This window comes from Pleurodeles waltl, chromosome 10 (assembly GCF_031143425.1).
Source record: "Pleurodeles waltl isolate 20211129_DDA chromosome 10, aPleWal1.hap1.20221129, whole genome shotgun sequence".
NCBI lineage: Eukaryota > Metazoa > Chordata > Amphibia > Caudata > Salamandridae > Pleurodeles > Pleurodeles waltl.
This window is the reverse complement of record NC_090449.1, coordinates 72187926-72211857: the sequence shown is the minus strand read 5'-3', so window position 1 is coordinate 72211857 and position 23932 is coordinate 72187926. Positions and strand designations below refer to the sequence as shown.

Here is a 23932-nt window from a genome sequence, read left to right as displayed (position 1 = left end):
AGGCAGTAATGCTTAGTAAAGGTATGGACCGACCTCCAAGTGGCAGCCTTGCATATTTCTGCCAAAGGGACATTTCTCATCAAGGCTACAGTAGCTGCTTTCCCTCTGGTAGAGTGGGCTTTTGGCCTACCACCAAGGGATTTGTTTGCTAACTGATAACATAACATTATACATGAAACAATCCACCTGGATAAAGATTGTTTAGATGTGCCCAAACCTGTTCTGATTGGGCCATAGTTAATAAAAAGCTGTTGTGATTTTCGTAAGCTTTTTGTCCTGTCCAAGTAAAATTTCAATACTCTCTTTACATCCAGAGAGTGCAGAGTTCTCTCAGCAGGAGTAGCTGGATTCTGAAAGAAAGTCGGTAATGAAATTGTTTGGTTCACATGGAAGTCGGAGACTACCTTAGGTAGAAATTTTGGATGAGTTCTCATTACCACTTTTGCAGAATGAAAAACCGTGTAGGGTTCCTGAGCGCAAAGGGCCTGGATTTCGCTGACCCTACGCGCTGAAGTGATTGCCACCAGAAAAGCAGCTTTCCATGTGAGATGCTGCAGCGATGCCTTGTGTATCGGCTCGAATGGCGGCAGCATCAGACGTGATAAGACAACGTTCAGTTCCCATGGAGGAGAAGGCTTTCTAATGGGAGGAAAAACCTTCTTTAAACCTTCTAGGAAATCCTTAATAATCGGAATCCGAAAAAAGGAAGTTTGTGAAGGACTCTTTCTGTATGCTGTTATCGCCGCCAAGTGAACTTTTATTGACGACAGTTGTAAGCCCGATTTTGCCAAACTTAACAAGTATGGCAAGATAGATTGTTCTCCACAGGAAACCGGGTCAATGTTGTTGTGTAAACACCAAATGCAGAATCTCTTCCACTTGCTTGCATAGGCTGATCGTGTGGAAGGGCGTTTTGCTCCCTTCAGAATTTCCATACAGTCCTGAGGTAGGTTCAAGTGTCCATATTGCACTAGCTCAGGAGCCATGCTGCCAAACTCAACGATGAGGGGTTGGGATGAGATATCTGCCCTCTGAACTTCGTGAGAAGGTCCGGACGATATGGTAGCCTGATGTGTGGTTTGAGTGACCGGTGAAGAAGGTCTGGGAACCACCACTGGCGTGGCCACTCCGGAGCAATTAGGATCATTTTGGTCTGAGCATTGGACAGCTTCTGGAGGACCGCCAGAATCAGGGGAAGCGGTGGAAAGGCGTAAAGAAATGCTCCTGACCAGCTTATCCACAGGGCATTCCCCAGTGTCCCTGGATGGTAATATCTGGAGGCGAAGTTTTGGCATTTTTTGTTTTCTGGGGTTGCGAATAGGTCTGTAGAGGGGGTACCCCAGAGTGCGAAAATGGAATGAACGACGTCGTCGTGTAGTACCCATTCGTGGTTCTCGTTCATTACCCGACTGAGGGCATCCGCTTGAACATTCTGGATGCCGGGCAGGTGAGTTGCCACTAGCGACAGGTTCCTGGCTAGAAGCCAATGCCAGATTGTCTGAGCCTCTCTGGATAAAATTCTGGACCTGGTGCCTCCTTGTTTGTTCACGTAGTACATAGTGGCCACGTTGTCTGTCTGAAGAAGGAGAGTTTCCGTTCTCAGAGAGGGAAGGAAGGCTTTGAGCGCAAGGTGGACTGCGCGAAGTTCCAGCAGGTTGATGTGATAGAGACTCTCTCTCTGTGACCACTCGCCTTGGACTCGAAGATGTTCCATGTGCGCCCCCCATCCGAGCAGTGACGCATCTGTTACGATGGTTTGAGATGGAGGTCGTTGTTGGAACGGAATCCCCACCAAGAGATTGCTGGGTAAACACCACCACTTGAGGGATTGTAGGGTGTGAGGAGAAAGCAGGACTTTGTTCTCCCAATCGTCCCTGAGTTGACACCACTGATCCTCTAGATTTTCCTGCAATGGTCTCATATGGAGGCGAGCATTGGGAACCAGATGGATACAAGACGCCATCGAGCCCAGTAGAGAAGCTATTATTCTTGCAGTGGCTTGAGGTCTTTCCTGCAGTTGTTTGCACTTTTGGAGAATCGATAACCGTCGTTCCTCCGAAGGAAACACCTTTCCTAGCCTGGTATCTACAATGGCCCTTAAGTAATGCAACCTCTGAACAGGTGTTGCTGTAGATTTCAGAAGATTGACTTGAAGACCAAGTTTTTGTAGCAGTTGTAGAGTCCATTCGAAATGCTGCTGTGCCTCGAGATAGCTGGAGGCCTTTATGAGCCAATCGTCTAGATAGGGGTAGACGAATATTCGCTGTTTCCTCAAGGGGGCGGCTACTACCGCCATGCATTTGGAAAAAGTTCTTGGCGCTGATTTTAGGCCGAACGGTAGAACTGCAAATTGGTAATGGCGTTTTCCGACGGTGAACCTTAGGAATTTTCGATGTTTCTTGGTTACTGGGATATGAAAGTAAGCGTCGCAAAGATCTATCGCACATAGCCAGTCGCCCTGACGTAGATGTGGGTAAATTTGGTGTAAGGCTAACATCCTGAATTTTTCTTTGCGAATCCATTTGTTTGCTGTCCTCAGATCTAAGATGGGACGAAACTCTTGTTTGTCTTTTTTCGGTACAAGGAAATATCTCGAATAAATCCCCTTCCCTTGTTGGCTGATGGGAACGGGTTCTATGGCTCTTTTTTGCAATAGGATATTGACCTCTAACTGCAGAGCTTTGAGATGGTGGTTGACTGTTTTGGGTGGAACAGATGGTGGAGAACTGGTGAATCTGAGAGCGTAACCATGTCTCACAATATTCAATACCCAGGCGTCTGTTGTGATGCGTAGCCACTCGTCCAGATGATTTGAGATACTTCCCCCTACCGGAGTGGATAACGGAGGAGGGGGAAGCAAAGATTCAGGGCTTAGACGTGGGAGCTTGTCGAGGTGTCTGGGTCTGAGGTGTTGAACGACCCCTTGTCGACCTTCTGGAGAAGCCCCTCTGATGCTGCTGCTGTTGCTGAGGGCGTGAAGATGACCAATGTGGAGCCTGATACCTGTGGGTGAACAGTCTTCTTTGATATGGGCGGAATCCTTTTCGCTGTTCTTTAGGTCGCTCCATGCCTACCGCTTTCAGGGTATCCAGCTCCGACTTCATTCTGGCCATCTCATCATCGGCATGAGAGCCGAACAAAGTGGAGCCTGAGAAAGGCAGGTTCTGTATCCTCTGCTGTGCTTCGGGTTTAAGCGATGTAAGCCGCAGCCATGCATGTCTCCTGAGCGCTATACCATGAGCATAGTTATGTGCGGATAGTGTTGAAGAATCCGCCGCAGCACTTATAATCTGGTTAGAAACCATAGCTCCCTCGCTCACGACCTCTAGGAAATCTTCCCTTTTGTCCCTAGGGAGATGCTCCGCGAACTGCAGTATAGAGTCCCAGAGGGATCGATCATATCTCCCTAATAAAGCAGTGGCACTGGCTGCTTTCATGGTGATAGATGCCGTCGAGCATACTTTTCTTCCTGCAGCATCGACCTTTCTGCTCTCTTTGTCTGGGGGAGCAGAGGAAGACGGTGACGTCGAATGCGATTTCTTCGCTGCCACTATAACTACCGAGTCTGGTACTGGGTCCGACCTCAAGAATAGAGGATCTTGCTCTGGTGGACGGTACTTTTTAATGAGTCTTGAAGGAGCAGACTTTGTTGTAGCCGGCGTGAGAAAAATGTCCATTGCTGGCTCAATAAGACCCGGAACCAGTGGAAGTAAAGGTCGTGAAGATGTCCTTTGATGCAAGGTCTCACTGATGTCGATGGGGCCGGAGCTGCTAGCGGGATATTCAGCTTGGTTGCCCCTCTCACTAAGACCTCCTGAAATGTGTTGACATCATCTATGGGAGACACTCTTGGGGACGGTGAGTCCGATAAGGTTGGAGAGTAGTCTCGTGTGGACGATGAAGAATGTCCATGATGTGATTCCTGACGACGGTGCCTAGAGGTAGATGTACGCCTCGAGGAATAACCAGAACGCCCTGCAGATCGCGTTGGGGTCCTCGGAACAGGTTCTGGAGGAGGCGCCGGAAGAGGAGCCGTAGGTGTTACCGGCGTCTGTGGTAACGGCGACTGCCTTTGCGAGAGCTGTGGTGATGCTGGAAGTAGGATAAGCGAGGCCGAGGATTCCGAGGTTGTATAAACCCTTCTAGGCCTCTTAGATGGTCTTCTCGACGTCGAAGCACTCCTCGACGTCGAACTGCAGTGACGCCGAGTGCCTCTAGACGTCGACTCGTCTCGCCCCTGAGAACCTCTCGACGACGAACCTCGACGTCGGTGCAGTGACGGTGAACGCCTCCGACGGCGAACACTCTCTCTCGACGGCGATCTCCCTCGCCGTGTCGACGGCGAGCCCGACTCGGATCTCCTTGGCGTGGACTGTGTTCGCCGTGTCGACGGCGACCCAGATCCTCTCGACGTCGGGTGTCTTCGCCGCCTCGACGGCGAAATAGCTGTCGACGGCGAACGATGTCTTTTTCTCGCCTGCGAAGCACTCCTCGACGGCGAACATGTTGGCGCCGTTCCCTGCTTCGACGTCGACGCTCTCGACGTCGTCGGAGATCTATGTCGTTTTTCAGCAGGTCTGGAAAGAGTCATGGAGGAAACAGGTTGAGCCCTGGTAGAAGTCTGACCTTCTCCTCGCTCTGTAGTGGAATGGCCACTTTTTCTCCTGTCCTCTCTCGCCTGAAGTCGGATCTTCTCTCTATCACGAAGGGTTCTTCTAGAGAAGGTTTTACAAATGTCACACGACTCCGGTTTGTGGCTGGATGGAAGACAAATTATACAGACCCTATGTGGATCTGTTTTAGCCTTCTTTCTTCCACAAGAAGGACATTTATCAAAAAGTGAAGGCATTTCTAACTAGAAAAAACCTCAAATTCTGTCAGAATTTAACAGAAATCAGTAGAAAATGATCACTCAAAGGTAAAAACGTCGAGTGAAAATGAAATTCAGAAGATATTTCAATGAATTTCTGTCACAAAAGCTTTTGTGAGGTAGAGCTCAATGCTTCAGGGTCCTGTCAGCAGGAGCCGGAAAAAAGAACTGAGGCAACTGCCTTTTGCTGTGCATGATGGGAAACAGGAAGACTTTACTTTTCTTAAAGGCACAGCTCTATTTTCATTCTGTATAATGGCAGCCTATGGGCTACACTGCCCTACATTGTTTTATTCTCATGAGAGGTGTAAATAAAATATGAGAATGTATTTATTTATGTATTTATAGAATAAATAGAGGTTTAAACGTGAAATTTACACTACAACTGTTTTTTCTTCTAACAATTTGGCCTGTGTAGCTGTTCACATAGGCTGCACATTGTTATTCTTAAGTGTTTTTCACAGACCTTTTTTGTCAAGGAGCTGATGATTGCACTTAAGAATATACTACACAACAGTGCTCCGGGGTCCCCGCAGGCGCGCGGAACTATTCAGTGCTTATGACTATCATGGAAATCCCCTACGAGAGAAATATCCTTCCCCCTACAAGAGAAACATGAGACGTAATGGGTGGAGAACTAAGGCTGCTTTTCTTGCTGCACCGCCCCGCCCCGGAGGAAGAGGAAGAGGCTGGGTGCTGCTGGGTGGCCCCTCTTGTTCTGACTCTCCACCGCCCTCTATAGGATCTATAGGGCAGACTTGAAGGTTGCTAGCCTGCCGGTTGGGGTCTCCCACGAAAGGTAGCTCCTCGCCCGAACCCCCTAAACCTCCTAAAGGATCTGAATGGGGTGGCAGTGGAAGCCTGCAGGCCCAAGGACTTGGCAGTAGCCCTACTCTCCTTAAAGCGCTCTAATGCAGAGTCAGCTTTAGCCCCAAACAATTTGTCCCCATCAAAGGGCAGGTCCAAGAGGGTTGTCTGGACATCCGTCGAGAACCCAGAAGACCTCAACCACGCATGTCTTCTGGTGACAATGGAAGTGCCCATCGCTCTGGCCACAGAGTCTGTAGTGTTCAGTCCTGACTGTATAACCTGCGTAGCTGCAGCCTGAACATCCGACAGGAGTCCCTGCATCTCCAAAGGTAGATCCGGCAGCACAGCCTTGGCCGCGTCCATCAGAGCATGTTCGTATCTGCCCAAAACACAAGTTCATTGGCAGATTTGAGGGCCATGTTACATGAAGAAAAGGTCTTTTTGGCAGACTGCTCCATCCTCTTGGATTCCCTGTCTGAAGGCGTGACAGGGAAACAACCAGGAGCCGAATGAGAAGGGCATGAAGCCTGTACCACCAAACTCTCCGGAGTCGGATGTTTCAACAGGAAACCCAGGTCCCCCGGAGCCACTCCATACCTTCTTGCAACCTATCTGCTAACAGCAGACGAAGTCACAGGCTTCTTCCAAACTTCCAGAATAGGCTCCGTAAGAGCATCATTAAAAGGCAGAAGTGGCGCCGCAGCAGCTGAAGCAGCATAGAGGCCCTCAGTTAAGATATTAGTCTTAACCTCTGCAGATGGTACTAGGAGGTCCAGAAAATCTGCTGCCTTCCTTATCACAGAATGAAAAGAAGCTGCCTCCTCTGTCCACTTGCTGAGTCCAAACCCTGATAGTCCCCCAGGGGCTCAGCAATTTCTCCTTCTTCCAGGAGTTGCCTCTGATACTCTCGCTCCTCTAAAAGTCTGAGAGCCTTTCTCCTTGACCTTAACCTGGCCTCTATTCTCGGCGTCGACATGGAACCCACCGATGTCGAAGATCTTAGCTGACGTGGACCAGGAGACATTCCTATGGCTCCATTCAATGCCAGAACCGAATCCATCGGCGCCAAAGACACACGGGCCCGCTTCACTGGCGTTGAATGAGTATGGGGCGAGGTCATCAGCACCATTGGTCTCGTAGGTGATGTCACCGGCGTTGAAGGTCTTCCGGGTGACACCAACGGTATCGGCACCAGCGCTGGACCAACACCTTCCGCAGGGCAAAAGGGCATAAACGGCGCCAATCTATATGGAGCCAGAGCGCCTATTGAAAAGGCCAAAGGACCTGTGGGACCAGCCGGTGCACCACCAGGGGCCATAGAATTAAAGATGTTAAACATGGCATTTAAAAATGCCACTGAGTCCGCACATGGAGCCAGGAATGCTGGATAGCCCTGTTCCTCCTGTGGCGCCGGTGCCGGATCAAGAACGTCTGATTGCGCTCCAGGCGAAAAGCGAGGACTCTCCTGAGGCTCAACCACCTCGAAGACTGAAGGCGCTGGAGAAGTTTGAGGACTCTGAGGTGATGGAGTCGCCGTTGGACTAATCTCCCATGTCGCAAGATGCCGACTTGATGGAGACCTCGATCGGGACCGACCTCTATCTGAACGACGCCGAGAATCATGCCGATGTCGTTTCTTGTGCGACCTCGAGGATTTTCCAGAAGACGACCTGCAATGACTCCTATGCTTCTCCTTCTTCTTCGCCTTGGCCAAAAAGAGTTTGGCTTCCCGTTCCTTGAGCGCCTTTAGGTTCATCCTCTGGCATGAACCACACTCCTCCACATAGTGCTCAGAACTCAAGCACCACAGGCAGTCATTGTACGTGTCCATCACCGACATGCGCCCCCCCTCTCCCAACAAGGCTTGAATCCAGATTTTCGAGGAGGAGACATTATAACCTACAATTAACACCTTCGGTAACAGTAACTCCCAAGAGTTAGGAAAAAAACGTTATGCATCGAAGGCACGGAAAAAAGGGATTTAGCTGTACAATACAATACAAATTTCTCCATCGGCAGGCATATACTATCTTGGTAGAGGGACGCCAAGCTCGTAGAATGACATTACAGACTTCGGGAGGAAGGTCCAAAGCTGTCAACTGTTGCCACTCAATCTCCACCCAAGAAGCTGGAGAGTTGACATGTTCGGGTGGAGGCCAACAGGAGATACTCCCAAAGGGGCAGCCTGATCAGAAGACTGATGCTCATATGCAGAAGCTCAGGATAACAGACTCTCCGTGCCTGGTCCTAAGCGACAAGGATGACTTGGGCCCAGTCATTCCCGATGTTCATTAGAACATTGGGCAGGGATGATATAGGTGGAAAAGCGTACAGGATGCCTGATCTCTACTTGTGACGAAAAGCATCTCCAAGCGAGAGCCGCAGGGGAAACTCCAGCGTGCAAAACTGTTGGCATTGCACTTTCTCTTTGGAGGGGAGCAGATATAACTGAGGCTCTCCCCACTGCTGAAAGAGACCTTATGCCACTCCTGGATGGAGATGCCATTTCTGATCCACTAGACATTGGTAGCTGAGTTCTGGCGGGTCAAGCCATGCAAGTAGAAGACCTTGAACAGGAACTCTCACAGTGTTCACAACAGTCCCTCCACAGCAGTGAAAATACTCTCCTCCACAGATAAAATGAGACTCAAGAGCTCTGGCTGAGCCCAACTTGCACCATTAGGGTGCAGGTGAAAGATAATCTCCGCAATGAAGAACGCAAACACTCATGGATCCGAGGTTGCAACCCTTTTTAAAAACAATTTTTCTGTAAGCACCCACCACTGAATATTCTGATTGTGTACCTCTGTATTATTTACAATGTCTATTCTTAGAACACTAGGAACTACAACTTTGCTTAGTTTTGGAGTACAGCCTACCCATCAATTGACTTAGGTATGTTATGAGCATAGGAAGGGCGGTAGTACTGGTTGCAGGCTCTTTAATATTCTCTTTCTCTCTCCACTGACAGTGACAAGGATAAAAAGGTCTGGTCGCACTAGCAATCTCAAAACACAGCATTTTGCCACTAGCGCTTTGTGTGCTATTGTGAGAAAACAGGGCTGATTGCAGAGGCCACCTAAGTTTTTGCCCCCATTTTTCACTTTTTGCTGGTGTTTTCCTGACTTTGCTGGCACCCTGGGTACTGCTAAACAGTCCCAGCGCCTGTGCTTGTGTAAAATGAGTATGCAAATTAGGCTAATTATAAATGGCTATGTCAACCTACCTATAAGTCCCTAGTATATGGTAGGGCATGTAGGTTTAGGGACCCCAGCATAGGTAGTGCACCCATAGGTGCACTACTGGGTGCCCAGTGTCATTTTTAAAGGCAGGCCTGCCTTGCTGGCTCCTTTTAAATTAAAGTTACATGCAAATTCGACTTTGGCATTAAAAGTACTTACAAAGTCTTAAACTACCTTATTTTTACATATAAGTCACCACTAAGGTGTGCCAGGTGTGCCCTATGTGCCCTAGGGTTGGGTGCCATGTAATTATAAGCAGGGACCTTATAAAAATAGTTTATAAGCCCTGGTGAGGTAAACCAGCCAAATGTGTTTTTCCCTTATTGTAGTGAATGGCCTCCATAGGCTAGAATGGGGAGACTTTATTTGAATTTATAAAGTCCCCTTAAGTGCCAGATTCCTTACGTTTGTATCAAATTAATTGTTAAAATAAATCCCACAACTTACAATTGTACAATTGTTGGATTTAATATAACTTGTTCAGGGAAAGTTTTAAACTCTACCTAAAAATTTGCCAACTTCAGCCCCGTAGAGCTCTGCTCTAATTGGCCAGCCTCTTGATGAGATGTGAAGTAGCCTGGGCACAGCATAAAGGAATGTGCCTAGGGGAGGAGAACTTCCCTCAAGCAGATGGAGAGGCAGGAAGGGGGGAGGGCTGCCAAACTGGTCTTCAAAGGCAGGGAAGGACATTTGGAGCAAGCCAGCACCTCCCTCACATCCTGCAAACCCAGACAATTAAGGCCCGCATTACAAATTTTGCAGGCGCAACTATACCACCAGTGCTGGCGATGTATCTGGCTCCCTAATGTGATTTTTCCGCTGGGCCAGCGGACGGAAACGCTGTTTCCGGAAAAGTCACATTAACATTGCAGCCGGCTCATAATAGAGCCAGCTGCAATGTTGATGTGCAGCAGCACCCGTCGCACATTTCATGGGGTTGTGTGCCTGGGGGCCCCTGCACTGCCCAATCCAAGTGCAGGGGCCTCCAAGTCCCCTTTCCGCCAGCCTCTCCATGGCGTTTACCGCCGTGGACAGGTTGGCGGTTGGGGATTATGACCGGAAGGGCCAGCGGTATGGCCGTGGCTAATGCGCCACAGTCATAATACGCTGGCGGTACACCGCCAGCCTGTTGGCGGTGTTACCGCCAGCTTACCTCCGGCCGCCAGGGTCGTAATGAGGCCCTAAGTGTCCCCCTGATTAGATTAGGAGAGGGCAGGAGAAGGGTGTGTTTAAGATTTTTAGCCACACCAGTGGGTGGCTCAGCCAGATGTAACCTCCAAAAATCAGTTTCAGCCACAATGGCTTTTTGAGGCATTTTGCTCCCTGGGATAGATTTTGCCACACGTCTAGGAAGTGGTCATCACAGGGGAAAGGACCCTGCATCTGACTGGAGAACCAGGACCCCCCTGTTTTTCACACAGGAGCAAGGATAACATTGGCAGACCTGCACCCAGATCTCAGATCCCTACCAGATTCCAACAGGGAAGAACTACAGAAGAAGGACTGTCCTGCTGGACCCATGATCTACACCTGGACACTGCACTCTAAAGGACTGCACCAGCTGCACACATGGGCTTCACCACAAGAAGGACTTTGCCTGGCTTCAACTATTTTGGTTCAAGGAGGGACTACTTGTTTGCTACAAGTGAAAAATTGCTAACCAAAGTCGCCTGCACCAACTCCTGAAGAAACTGACCAGCTGACCACTGTCCAGTGGCCATTTTGAAGTTTGCGCCAAGTGCATTCTGGGAGTTGTAGTCCGCACCCTCATGGCGCATCTCAGAGCTTCTGGAACCTTGGGGTGAGCTGTGGACACCAAAAGAACATCTGGAAGAAGATCCAGAAATTTGGAGACGTTTGGAGAACTTTTGGAAAAAGTCTCCACAAAGGGACCGACAAGCTGCGGCAACTCTAGCCGGCTTGCCTCAACTGCGGCCCAGCCTGACTTGGAAGTTCATCCCGGTGAAGAAAATCTCCAAAAAAATGACTAAGTCAGAACTTAGAAAGTTGACAGGGACCTCCCAGGCAGTGTATCCGAAGAGGGCTCCAGGGATGTCAGGTCAAGATTCAGGTTTTCCTCGGTCGAAGGATTTTCATCTCGAATAAACATCTAAGTCCGAAGGTAAAAATCTCCACTGAGGGCTCCCGCGCCGCATATCCGAGGAAGAGTTCCAGGAGGTCGGATTGGACTGGCAACTTGGTCCAGCTGAAGAAAATCTTCAAGAAAACAACTAAGTCTGAAGGTAAACATTTGACCGAGGCCTCCCGTGGGCTGTAGCAGAGCAGGGCTCCATTGCGGTCGGCCTTAAACGTTGACTTTGCCCCGGTCGAGGTGTAACCAGATTGGCGCTATTCATTTCCAAGCACTAAGAAGCATTAATTTTCAAAAATTCATATCTCCGGTTCCCTGTATCCGATTTTATTTGTTTTGGTGTCATTTTCAAGCTAAAAATATTTCCTATTTTCGTACATTGGTTTTGGAGTTTTAAACTGTTTCTTGTGTTTTATTCAATTACTGTTTTGTGATATTTGAATGCTTTACGCTTTGTCTCCAAAGTTAAGCCTTGTCGCTTGTTGCAAAGCTACGAAGGATTGAGCTGGGTTTAATTTATTGAGACCTAACTGGACCTAAATGGAGGATAGTGGCCTACTGCTAAGTGTAGGTACTTACCTGCATCTACCAATAACCCATTTTCCAACAGCTATGCTATGCCCAGAAGTGGGACAGTAGTCCATTATGAGTGTGGGCTTAATAAGTCCCTTCAGGTCTTCTCACACAGTCAGGGAGAGACCTAAGCCTTGCATGTATTTTTAGATTAGCATTATACTAAGGCTGAAATAAAAGTTGGAAACCAGGTTCAAGCGCAGTAGGGTACTCAGGGTAGGGGGAACACAGCTTTATACTTTGCAAGCAATATTCCAGTCCCAATATATATTGCCCTCACTGTGGGTGTACCTTTAGAGTGATTACATTTTCTATCAAACTCCTATGTCTGACCAGGGCAAGGATAGATATTTATCAAAGTTAGAAACAAATGCACTGGTGAATACTTCTTGGCTGCTTCTTTGGTGTAAAATCCTGAACATGAGGGTTTTACTGTACCACTGTGGTGGGCAATGGGTATTTGCTGCAACAACAGATGCAAAATCCACCAGCCAACCTCAAATGTGGTCTACTCTGTCCTTCTAAAAATATCACTGACAGGCTATAACGCACAGAAATCAGGCAAGGAGGTTGGCCCTTATGTGGAAGAATGTGGACCACATAATAATCTCCACTGACAGAAGTCATATTCGAATTCAAGGTCCTTCGTAACTTACACAAAGCATCTTATAATAAAGGCTCAGAAAGCAGGCAACGCAATTAGTTTCAACCAGGAACAAGCATTCAGCCCACACAAAGACCATCTTAGGGCTATTTTCCCAACATACATGTTAATGTTTGAAGGACAGAGCTGGTGCCTTGCTGGCTAAGCAGCAAGCAAGCCACATGCTTGAGGGCTGAAAGGAAGCAAATAAAACATCTCCAGGATGGAAGGAAAATGCAATGCATGAACCTTGTGCTGTTGTCTGATTTGCTAACCACCCACCCATGAGTGGTAAGACTCGAACAATTAAGTAATGACAATCCAGTAGAGTTGGTTATTCATTGAGAGAATAGACAGACTGACATTCAGAGGAATGCCCAGGGACAGCCCTGCCAGGCAGGAACAAAACATTGCTTCAAAATGAGTAGCTGCCCTGTTAAACCAAGACCCCCTCCCCCACCAGACAGGAAGAGTCGGATGCTTTCTGGGACATAAAAAACTAGGGTATCAGACTCTAGGGTTGTTGTACCACTATTGGACAGATTTTACAAGGTCATCTCTTTTAAGGAGCCTGATTTAATCAGGCAACATGTGTTTTGCTCTGTGTATAGTATCATGAGCTTCTCCTCCTGAAAGAACAGAAATTCAGCAGTTCCAAGGGCAATGTAGTATCAAACGTAGTTATTTATGGTTTACATGTGTCAGTATTCGCACCTCTTTCTTTTAAGAGGGTGTCTAAAGGACAAACTATGTATTGTTTGATCACACACAGAGTTCAAAGGGTTTTAAATCAAAGGAGTGGCATGAATTTGTGCTCCTGGGCTCAGGTATGTAAGTATACTTGGGGTCAGCTTTTTAAGTATGCAGAAGAAGTAGGCACTGGAGCACTGAAAAAAATGGAGCCACACTCAAATATCTTGAGGTTAGCTAAGTGTAAGGCAAAAAAGCTTAGGATTGCTGTCATGCTACAATTTGGGGGTACAATTTTAGCAGTGACCTGTAGAGGTCAGTTAAAAGATGATGCTGGTTTGGCGAGGTAGGTAAGTCTGGAACTCATCAGTGCAACAATGTTACTCATATGACTAGTCAGACAATTACTACCAGTATGGAGTTTGAAAAGACAGACAACGGTGTTGAAATGCCATTTAGTGTCACAGATGCATATGTTAGCTAAATTCTCAGGTGTACTAGACAACAGCAAATGAGTGACACCTAACAGGTATTCCAAGTAAAGGACTGCATGAAGCATCAAGGGACCTGCTGTTCTGTTCAACACCATGAAAGACACTCAGTTAATCTTAGAAATAAGCAGAAACTGGTGCAACAAAACCACCTCATGACCACTGCGGTATGGGTTAGGTCCTGAGCTCGGTTTAGCTGACAGAACATGATGAATTAGTGGACATAGTAACCAGCTAAAGTATAACTTATTTTGAGGTCCAATGTGATGGCACAGAGGAACTGGTGTTCACTGTGAAGTCTTTTATATGTTTTAAGGATTTTGACATATTATGAACTTTAGCTGCAGGAATACCTGCTGTGGATATTAGCTATATTAATATTTAAGGACACAATTTAAAATGGAGGCGGGGAAGAGACAAAGCTTCTAACCATAGGCTTTGACAGAGTAAGAGTTCAAGTAAAGCTACTTAAACCCTCAGTAGTAGAAATTCTGTTTGTAATGGTTGAGAAAAAAAGCAAGAAAAGCTACAGAAGCAACCAAAAATGTTACTTTTTAAATAATTAGAGAGATGAGGGCAGGCCAGGAGCAGGGCCCATGCATGATTACTAGCGATCACAGGTAACTTTAGAACTTGGCTGCCCTATCTTGGCTGCAGCATGTCTTACCTCTGCCACCCAGTCAGGGCGATGCCTTGGAAGGTGGTGTTAGGGAACTGGTGCTGGGTCTGGAATACCTGCAACCATCCATGATGGTTCTTCTGGTGCTGTTCCAATGGAGTCCTGACCTGGGCTGGGCCGCTGGCGCCTTTAAATGCACTAGCAAACCATATGGTTTTAAACCCAAGCCCTTGGTACTTGGTGATATGCTGTCCTGCATAAGAAACAAAGACACAGGAATGTGAAAGGTGGTCTGGTGGATGGTGCTGGTTCCCAGCCTTGAACAAGGGGAACAACATTGGGCAAACAGTGTGACACCCTCCCCTCAAAGATCCCAGGCATGGGCTATTGCCAGACTCTTCATACTGCCTACCCCTGCACACTGGGCCACACCCACAAACCTTGGTCCACCGTTTTAATAAATTCATTGCAAAATCCAATTCTTGATTTCCTGAAAAAAAAGCAATGTTTGCATTTTGTAGCAATATGGAAGTTGATCATACAGAAATTCTGAATGTGTCATGGAATTTCCGTGTGAGCAATTTCACTGCGTGGACATTCGCTTGTGGGTCCACAGAACACAGACGTCCATGTGTGTTCCACAAATATATGCAGGTTAGTTACCTGCCCTGACAAATTATCACAAATGTTGCTTCCTACTGGGAGAAGGAGTAATTGTATTTTCTAGGTGGAAATGGAAAGGAAATATTCTCAAAGTTGTAGGGGGTTCAGGAAAGGGATTTTAACATGAGAAATATATTTCCACCATGGAGGAGCACAAAATGATGTGATTTCAGGTGTAGTGTACTTTTTGTTACATTTCCTCACACAGGAATGTATATCTGTTACAATGTAATATGGGAAAATTGTTGAGAATTATGAATGCTCCAGAGAATTTGCAAATGGTTTTGTGTTCAAGATGTACTCTAGAGATTCTTTGTGAATTCCTAAAAAAATCAGAGATGTGTCCCAAAATGTAAAGGTTTCTTTAATGGAACACACTGCAGGCTTTTACCCAGGAGCTACCACTGCATTTTTGCTACCACATAAACTAACACGTGACTCTTTCCCACTTTAAATGGGCCAAGATAGAAAGGAATGGGAGCGGTAGCCATGTGTTCAATTTCAGCTAAGGCTGGAAAAATATTACAGATGTTAAAATTTAAAAAAACGTACGAGTGGGCCATTCAATGTCCACAAAACCTGTCTGATGTAACTCCTCATTTAAATATGCCCTGGGGCCCTAAAAGAAGGGGTCTCACAATGGAAACAACCAAAGGCATTTAGAAAAGTTAAGTCACTAGTGACAAACAAAGGAAAACTGAGAGTATCTTATAACTCCAGCCGGGCAAATCCCCAGATAAAAAGTGTACGACAGCACACAGCAGTGAGCAGGTTGGTCTGGTGGCTAGTGCTGGTTCCCATATGCCAGAAAATCCCCAAATCAATTGCACTCTAAGGGGTTACTTACTGATCTTTCCAAGATCCATCTCTGCCCCATATAACCATATCATAGGTGCTGCATGCTTCGTAATGGCAGATTCTGGAACACAAACAAAAAGATGAGAGCATAAGTACCCCATGCATACTTTCAAGAACCCTGGAACCTCAGACATGCCAAGGTCCAATGAAAAATACTCTTCTACAGTCAGTCTCACACACTGTGCCTCATCTATCACCTTTAGAATTAGATGTCTACCAAACAGTCTACTGTCCTGAGCCTTTACGCCAAAGCACCTTTTGTCAGCTTTGCGCAAAATGATTACAAATATCCTATTGTCACAAGTTTTAAACTCATTCCATTCCAGTAGAAAAATGATTCGCCCAGTACTCTTGACCTTTGGAAAGAAAAATGCTCCAATATGATTTTGTCCAGTCTTTGAACCGTTACCTTCAGTCACTTTAGGAAGAGACATACTGAGATACACATTCAAAAGTATCTCAGAAATATCATAGCTTCTTTCATCTTGAAGAAGGGCCTTTACCCTGATTTGCTTTGATCTATGGTTTGAAACTTCCTGTAATTCACTTCTATCCAAGCCTGCATTCATCTTCACAGATATGAAGATACTTCCTCCCTTACCCGACTCACACATGAGCCACTGAGTCATCCCACGCTCTTTCACTGTCATGCAGACTCCTGCCCTATGCACTCTTGTAAAATAGCCTCATAGCTGTGGCACCGTCTGTGAGCTTAGAATGAAGTCACAACAAATATGCATTTAATTGGTTCATCCCCAGGAACAGTCAAACTTTGTGTCACTATCAGACAATTGCTCAGATGAATCTAAGCCTACCATGGTAAATAAATACTATAAGAACGGTACAGCACAAAATCATGTCCTCCAGTAACCACAAGCAGATCTCTTAACCATAACCCATCCACATGGCATCACCATACCCCCACAAGATGCATTTCTCATGATGCTAATTGAAGTACATAGACCACAAGTGAGAATATTTGTGATCCATACAACATACTGCTACAATTTAGTAAAAAGCAGACAAGAAAATAAACCCAAAGATGAGGACACCTGGCTAATTACACAGCTAACTATCCTAATACAAATCAAGCTAAGCTTGAGCATTCTGTTACATACAGTCAAGACTCTTGATTGCGGATGTCACATTCTCGTCATGCTGAGCAGATGCCTGCCCTACTGCTCATCTTCATAGCCAGTTGTGGGGCATTCTAAGAAGTCAGACTGGACCCTTCACATTACATCCATCCACCCATCAAGCAGCAGATCTGGCACATGCTAATATGACTCACAATAGACCAATAATACAAATGTTCCCTTTTCCTCTTCTCAAACCACCACTTACTATGCAACTGCACACCTTGTACACTTCTCCGTGCAATGACTAGTTCTATCACTGCCTTTCTTTCTATTCCATCCCGATTAACATCGTCACATACCCTGGACTAGGGCCTGAAACAGCATTACTCCCCTTCGGTAACTGAAAAGGATTTGACCAATTACAGAATGACAAGCAATTCAGTGTGTCCTTTTTTCTATTTCAAATAGTGTGCATCTAAGATTGGCCAGTAGGCAACAACACTTGTACATTCTCCTTCAAAACTCCATTAAACCTTTCGACTTGCAAATTATACCATGGATCACATGGCTTCACAGGCTTCAGTCCAAATTCCTCAATCCAAGATTTCTGCCTACACAAATAATGTGTTATATACTTTGAAAACTGTCAGTCAGCAAAACCTCAGTATAGCGTACAAAGAAAAACAATTCTTTCAAGAAAGTGATGACATAACTAATATTTCCACACACATCACCTCTGGCCGTGTAAGTGGCAGCAGGCAAGAATCAAAGCAAAATGCAGCTTTAATGTGGAAATCTTCAATAAGCCAATAACATTAAAAGACAGCTAAGTGTGTCCCCCCACACGGGTATCAACTGGTGACGCAGCCATCTTTAATCACTTCACTTTTACACAGCCCGTCAAACTATGCATCTATGATAGAACTACAGGTAAACTCCAACAATTAGAGTTTCACAAAGACATTCTAGAATGACTGCCCTCAGCACTTACATTAAGAGCTATTCTCACTTCCCTTTCAAGAGCAGAATTTCCCACTATCATCAAGAACCTTTCACCTTCCACAAACTAAGCAAATTACCCCAGTTTCTTAGGACGTCTTTGAAAGAAGGCTGCTCATTCCAACCAGTGTGCAAGGGGCTTTCTATCTTGACTAACCTCATTACTTTCCTACACACTTTTCCATTTCCACTCAGCCACACCACTCAAAGGTCCCCGCCACATCATCTAGAACAGCTGTCATAACATCATTATTATGATACTCTTGTTGTTCACCCACCAACCTCTGACCCTTACCCTGCATGGTAATCTGGAGGAGTAGTTTGTTTTAACGTTTTTTTCACAATCTTCTCCCAGATGCAAGGGTTCTAGATAGAACTATTCCTCATGTATTTGGAATCGTCCACTACCCACATCTGTGCCCTGTTGCTGACAACATATGTGAGACAAAACTCACATTAGACCTCCTAATCTAAAGAACTGATAAAATGTGCCCCAGAATGTATGCATCTACATCTATAGCTATTTCACACCCTTTTTCTTAATCTTAATCTAGGGAAGATTCCTATGCATTTATTCACCCTGGAAAGTGTTAAGAAATGCTCCTTGTCCCGTGCTTTACCTTCACTCTATTAGTCCTTGTAAGAGTTCCATTTATCTGCACAATTCACCATTATGTTACAGCAGTATTCACATATACACCAGAAAAGATAATAGTTTATATCTATTCCTGCGGTTTCTGTTCTTTAGGAAAGCATTAAAGATCCACCAGTTTGGATAATCTAGCTCTCTCAAGCTGTATGCAGTGCCTGGTGCTTTATAAATTTGTTATTGTCACCATTAAGATGTTGAGAATTTTATATATACTTTCATCAAGAACTGCTTGAGCATAATACAATCCCCTGGCTCCCTTCATCAACAGCTATCGAGAGAACCTGCTCCTTGATTCAAGAATACAATTCTACATACAACTTCACTTACCGCACAGAAAAGACAAGCCCTCTCTTGCAGTATTCACTGTAAGTATGGCTCCATTTCCCGTCACTTGACTACTTGTTTACGTTTTTTACGTTTAGGATACACAACTGACAAACAAGTGCCAGATTATCACATTCTGTACATTTAATCCAGTGACTCAGACATCCTTTATCGCAGCTTCACAAACTAGACACTCATGTTCCAGTGGTGCCTTCTCAAAGGAGTACCCATATTTAGTTGTCTACATACAGTTCTGGTAGGATCTAAACACAGAGATTTTAGCACAAACAACAAAAACTGTGAAGAACGACCTTTGAATCCGCCATGGGATGGAATATGGTGAAGGCAAAATGGCGCAGGCCGTGTGTGGATGGGGCTGGAAGAAGGTACAAAGCAGGAAGTGATCTCAGAGGGGCGATGATGCCACCATAAAGCAAAGGATCATTTGGTGGAGTGAAGGGATAGACAAAGAGGCATGAAGAGGTAAAGAAATTAAGGAGGCTTTTCCACAACACTTGGGGGGGTCTTTTCACAATCTAGCACAATCTCAAACTCTCACAATCAGCAATTTTGGAAACTGCCATACAGGCCTGTGCCAGAAGACAGCTAACAAAGGGATATGAAACAGACGCAGAAGTGTTTGAGTTGACTGTCTCAAAGGTCCTCATACTTACCCTTAATGGTATCCTCTTTAATCCATCTCAGCATGTCATCCCACATCAGAAGCTGGACCCCTTTGTACCTAGCAGTGAGGAAGCTGACCACCTTCTGAATATGATTCAGGTACATCTTCCCCAGGTCTCCGTTGTTGCTGTTCATCCATGACTTGGAGTCATGGCCTTCACCAAGAGAGAAGACCTGTGTGGGATGAGGGGAAGAATGGGAAGGAGGTCTAATTTGGTGGGTTGATATGTGTAAACTTATACAAGTGCAGATGGCATAGAGTGACAGAGAAACTACTGGAACAGAGTACTTGCAGGCCAGATGCCTTTACAACTGAGTCTCTTAGAGCATTTTGTTTTTCAACTTAGTTTAGTAGATATCACAACATGGCCTGGAAGACCAATGCAGTGTTCCCCACCGCTGAAAAGACTGATACCCCAGGTATCAGTAATTTTGAGAGGAAGGAATGCTGTAGTATTCTGACATTTAACTGAACTGCCCCTAAGTAATACAGTATTACAGCAGAAATTGGAATTATCAAACAGATTGCTTGGAAATGTCCCATTTTCGGGCCCTTTCCCAACCAGAAATGTCACAAATGTTGATATGGTAAAATGCCCAGGAGGAAGTATCAGAAATGTGGTATGCCTGCATGTCTTGTAATTCCAGAAACAGCTGAACTGGAAATAATACTGCTCTTGGAAAAGCAGTTGACTTGTATGTAAGTGCCTTGTTACAAAAAAGCAAAAACAAAAATGGCAGATTGAAATTTTACTAGTTCTCTTTTTATGAAACGTAAAGTTTTAATTGTTTTGACATATTCACTTTCTGGCTATAATTGCCCTTTTTGTATTTTTGTTATTGATTTGACTCCAGTACATACTATATGACAAATTCTGAAATAGGATAAATGATCCAGGTCGTCAGTCTGATGCTGAATGCTGTGAGTAAAAACAAATTTATGGGATAAAAAGGGAGGGTACTGTAGATCATCCCATTTTAAGCCGAGATACATTTAGATGTGAGCTATGATCTGTAGAATACCTATCAGAAAAATGTCTTTTGAAGGCCATACTGCCACATAATATGACATCATTGTAAACAAACTATTGACTAATTAAGAGACAGCAGTGTCAATATGGTCTTGTTCTTTTACCTCATCAGCGCCAATGTGAACCCAGGTTTTCTGTGGGTGCTTGTCCAGAACCTGCTGCAGAATCGAGGTCACCAAGGGAAGTGTTTCAACAGCATGGGGGTTTAAACTGTTGGGGTACTTCTCGACCTCCCTCAAGTGCTTGTACTTGTCATGCTTCAAGACGAACTGGCAAAGAAAAGAGAAGGAGAATGTTAGAAGGGTGGAAATAGATGCTGGAAAGTCCCTGGACTGTGAGCAAATAACAACTTGAGCAACATAAAATTGGTCTGGTTTGCCAACAATTTATTTTAGTTCATGACAGATCCTGAGACCTTGCGACCCAATCTGCTAGAAAAAAATAATGTTCAGGTGTCCTAAGGTTTTTAAAATTAACAATAGGAAATCAAGAAGCACAGGAGTGTTGAGTCCGCAGATTAACAATAGGAATGTGTTGGAAAGATACAGAATAGATTGCATCCCAGAAGGCATTTATTGCCTAAGGATGACAAACCTTCCCGCTATGGATCAGGGACACAATTGTAATGTTCCCCCGCTATTGGACAAATTATATAAAGGCATGTACCAATGGATGCAGCCAGAGATTTCATAGATAGGAAGGATATACTCTAGGAATGTTTTTTGACTATTAGTGTATGTGATGCAAGCACTCACCTTCCTTTCCCCGTTGACAAAGTGAAGGCTACTCCGACGAAGCTCTGAAATCTCATTTGGTATAACAAGCCCCCGTGAATTGCAAAATATATGCTGTTCAAGAGGCCACATGATGTAGGGCTGAGGCCTCCTGAAATAGATAGATACATTCTTCAGATGCAACTGGCACCAGCCCTTGCAGGTCTTCCCAGGCACACAATAAAGCTTGGCGCTGTGTGGAGCAGGAGAGGTGCGAAGTGCCACTGTGTTACTTATTGTGGATGTCAACCAAACAGCATGTTCTCTGTTATGGCCAACTAAATTACACTTGTAAGGAAATGCCTCCTTGGCATGGTTGCCCCCTGACTTTTTGCCTTTGCTGATGCTATGTTTACAATTGAAAGTGTGCTGAGGCCTGCTAACCAGGCCCCAGCACCAGTGTTCTTTCCCTAACCTGTACTTTTGTATCCACAATTGGCAGACCCTGGCATCCAGATAAGTCCCTTGTAACTGGTACTTCTAGTACCAAGGGCCCTGATGCCAAGGAAGGTCTCTAAGGGCTGCAGCATGTCTTATGCCACCCTGGAGACCTCTCACTCAGCACAGACACCCTGCTTGCCAGCTTGTGTGTGCTAGTGAGGACAAAACGAGTAAGTCGACATGGCACTCCCCTCAGGGTGCCATGCCAGCCTCTCACTGCCTATGCAGTATAGGTAAGACACCCCTCTAGCAGGCCTTACAGCCCTAAGGCAGGGTGCACTATACCATAGGTGAGGGTACCAGTGCATGAGCATGGTACCCCTACAGTGTCTAAACAAAACCTTAGACATTGTAAGTGCAGGGTAGCCATAAGAGTATATGGTCTGGGAGTTTGTCAAACACGAACTCCACAGCACCATAATGGCTACACTGAAAACTGGGAAGTTTGGTATCAAACTTCTCAGCACAATAAATGCACACTGATGCCAGTGTACATTTTATTGTAAAATACACCCCAGAGGGCACCTTAGAGGTGCCCCCTGAAACTTAACCGACTATCTGTGTAGGCTGACTAGTTTTAGCAGCCTGCCACAAACCGAGACATGTTGCTGGCCCCATGGGGAGAGTGCCTTTGTCACTCTGAGGCCAGTAACAAAGCCTGCACTGGGTGGAGATGCTAACACCTCCCCCAGGCAGGAATTGTCACACCTGGCGGTGAGCCTCAAAGGCTCACCTCCTTTGTGCCAACCCAGCAGGACACTCCAGCTAGTGGAGTTGCCCGCCCCCTCCGGCCAGGCCCCACTTTTGGCGGCAAGGCCGGAGAAAATAATGAGAAAAACAAGGAGGAGTCACTGGCCAGTCAGGACAGCCCCTAAGGTGTCCTGAGCTGAAGTGACTCTAACTTTTAGAAATCCTCCATCTTGCAGATGGAGGATTCCCCCAATAGGGTTAGGATTGTGACCCCCTCCCCTTGGGAGGAGGCACAAAGAGGGTGTACCCACCCTCAGGGCTAGTAGCCATTGGCTACTAACCCCCCAGACCTAAACACGCCCTTAAATTTAGTATTTAAGGGCTACCCTGAACCCTAGAAAATTAGATTCCTGCAACTACAAGAAGAAGGACTGCCTAGCTGAAAACCCCTGCAGAGGAAGACCAGAAGACGACAACTGCCTTGGCTCCAGAAACTCACCGGCCTGTCTCCTGCCTTCCAAAGACCCTGCTCCAGCGACGCCTTCCAAAGGGACCAGCGACCTCGACATCCTCTGAGGACTGCCCCTGCTTCGAAAAGACAAGAAACTCCCGAGGACAGCGGACCTGCTCCAAGAAAAGCTGCAACTTTGTTTCCAGCAGCTTTAAAGAACCCTGCAAGCTCCCCGCAAGAAGCGTGAGACTTGCAACACTGCACCCGGCGACCCCGACTCGGCTGGTGGCGATCCAACACCTCAGGAGGGACCCCAGGACTACTCTGATACTGTGAGTACCAAAACCTGTCCCCCCTGAGCCCCCACAGCGCCGCCTGCAGAGGGAATCCCGAGGCTTCCCCTGACCGCGACTCTTTGAACCTAAAGTCCCGACGCCTGGGAGAGACCCTGCACCCGCAGCCCCCAGGACCTGAAGGACTGGACTTTCACTGGAGAAGTGACCCCCAGGAGTCCCTCTCCCTTGCCCAAGTGGAGGTTTCCCCGAGGAACACCCCCTTGCCTGCCTGCAGCGCTGAAGAGATCCCGAGATCTCTCATAGACTAACATTGCGAACCCGACGCTTGTTTCTACACTGCACCCGGCCGCCCCCGCGCTGCTGAGGGTGAAATTTCTGTGTGGGCTTGTGTCCCCCCCGGTGCCCTACAAAACCCCCCTGGTCTGCCCTCCGAAGACGCGGGTACTTACCTGCAAGCAGACCGGAACCGGGGCACCCCCTTCTCTCCATTCTAGCCTATGTGTTTTGGGCACCACTTTGAACTCTGCACCTGACCGGCCCTGAGCTGCTGGTGTGGTGACTTTGGGGTTGCTCTGAACCCCCAACGGTGGGCTACCTTGGACCAAGAACTAAGCCCTGTAAGTGTCTTACTTACCTGGTTAACCTAACAAATACTTACCTCCCCTAGGAACTGTGAAAATTGCACTAAGTGTCCACTTTTAAAACAGCTATTTGTGAATAACTTGAAAAGTATACATGCAATTTTGATGATTTGAAGTTCCTAAAGTACTTACCTGCAATACCTTTCGAATGAGATATTACATGTAGAATTTGAACCTGTGGTTCTTAAAATAAACTAAGAAAAGATATTTTTCTATACAAAAACCTATTGGCTGGATTTGTCTCTGAGTGTGTGTACCTCATTTATTGTCTATGTGTATGTACAACAAATGCTTAACACTACTCCTTGGATAAGCCTACT

General features: G+C 46.2%; 1 protein-coding gene across 1 annotated transcript in view; it reads right to left on the bottom strand.

Annotated features, from left to right (window-relative positions):
• LOC138261091 (hexosaminidase D-like) overlaps positions 1-23932 on the bottom strand; it is a 232438-nt gene that overhangs the window by 49370 nt on the left and 159136 nt on the right. The window contains exons 6-9 of the mRNA XM_069209728.1: positions 20425-20589; positions 19280-19463; positions 15541-15612; positions 14079-14283 (exon numbers count right to left, since the gene is read on the bottom strand). Of these exons, the coding sequence (XP_069065829.1) occupies positions 14079-14283; positions 15541-15612; positions 19280-19463; positions 20425-20589 (626 nt within the window). The remainder of the gene's footprint in view (positions 1-14078; positions 14284-15540; positions 15613-19279; positions 19464-20424; positions 20590-23932) is intronic.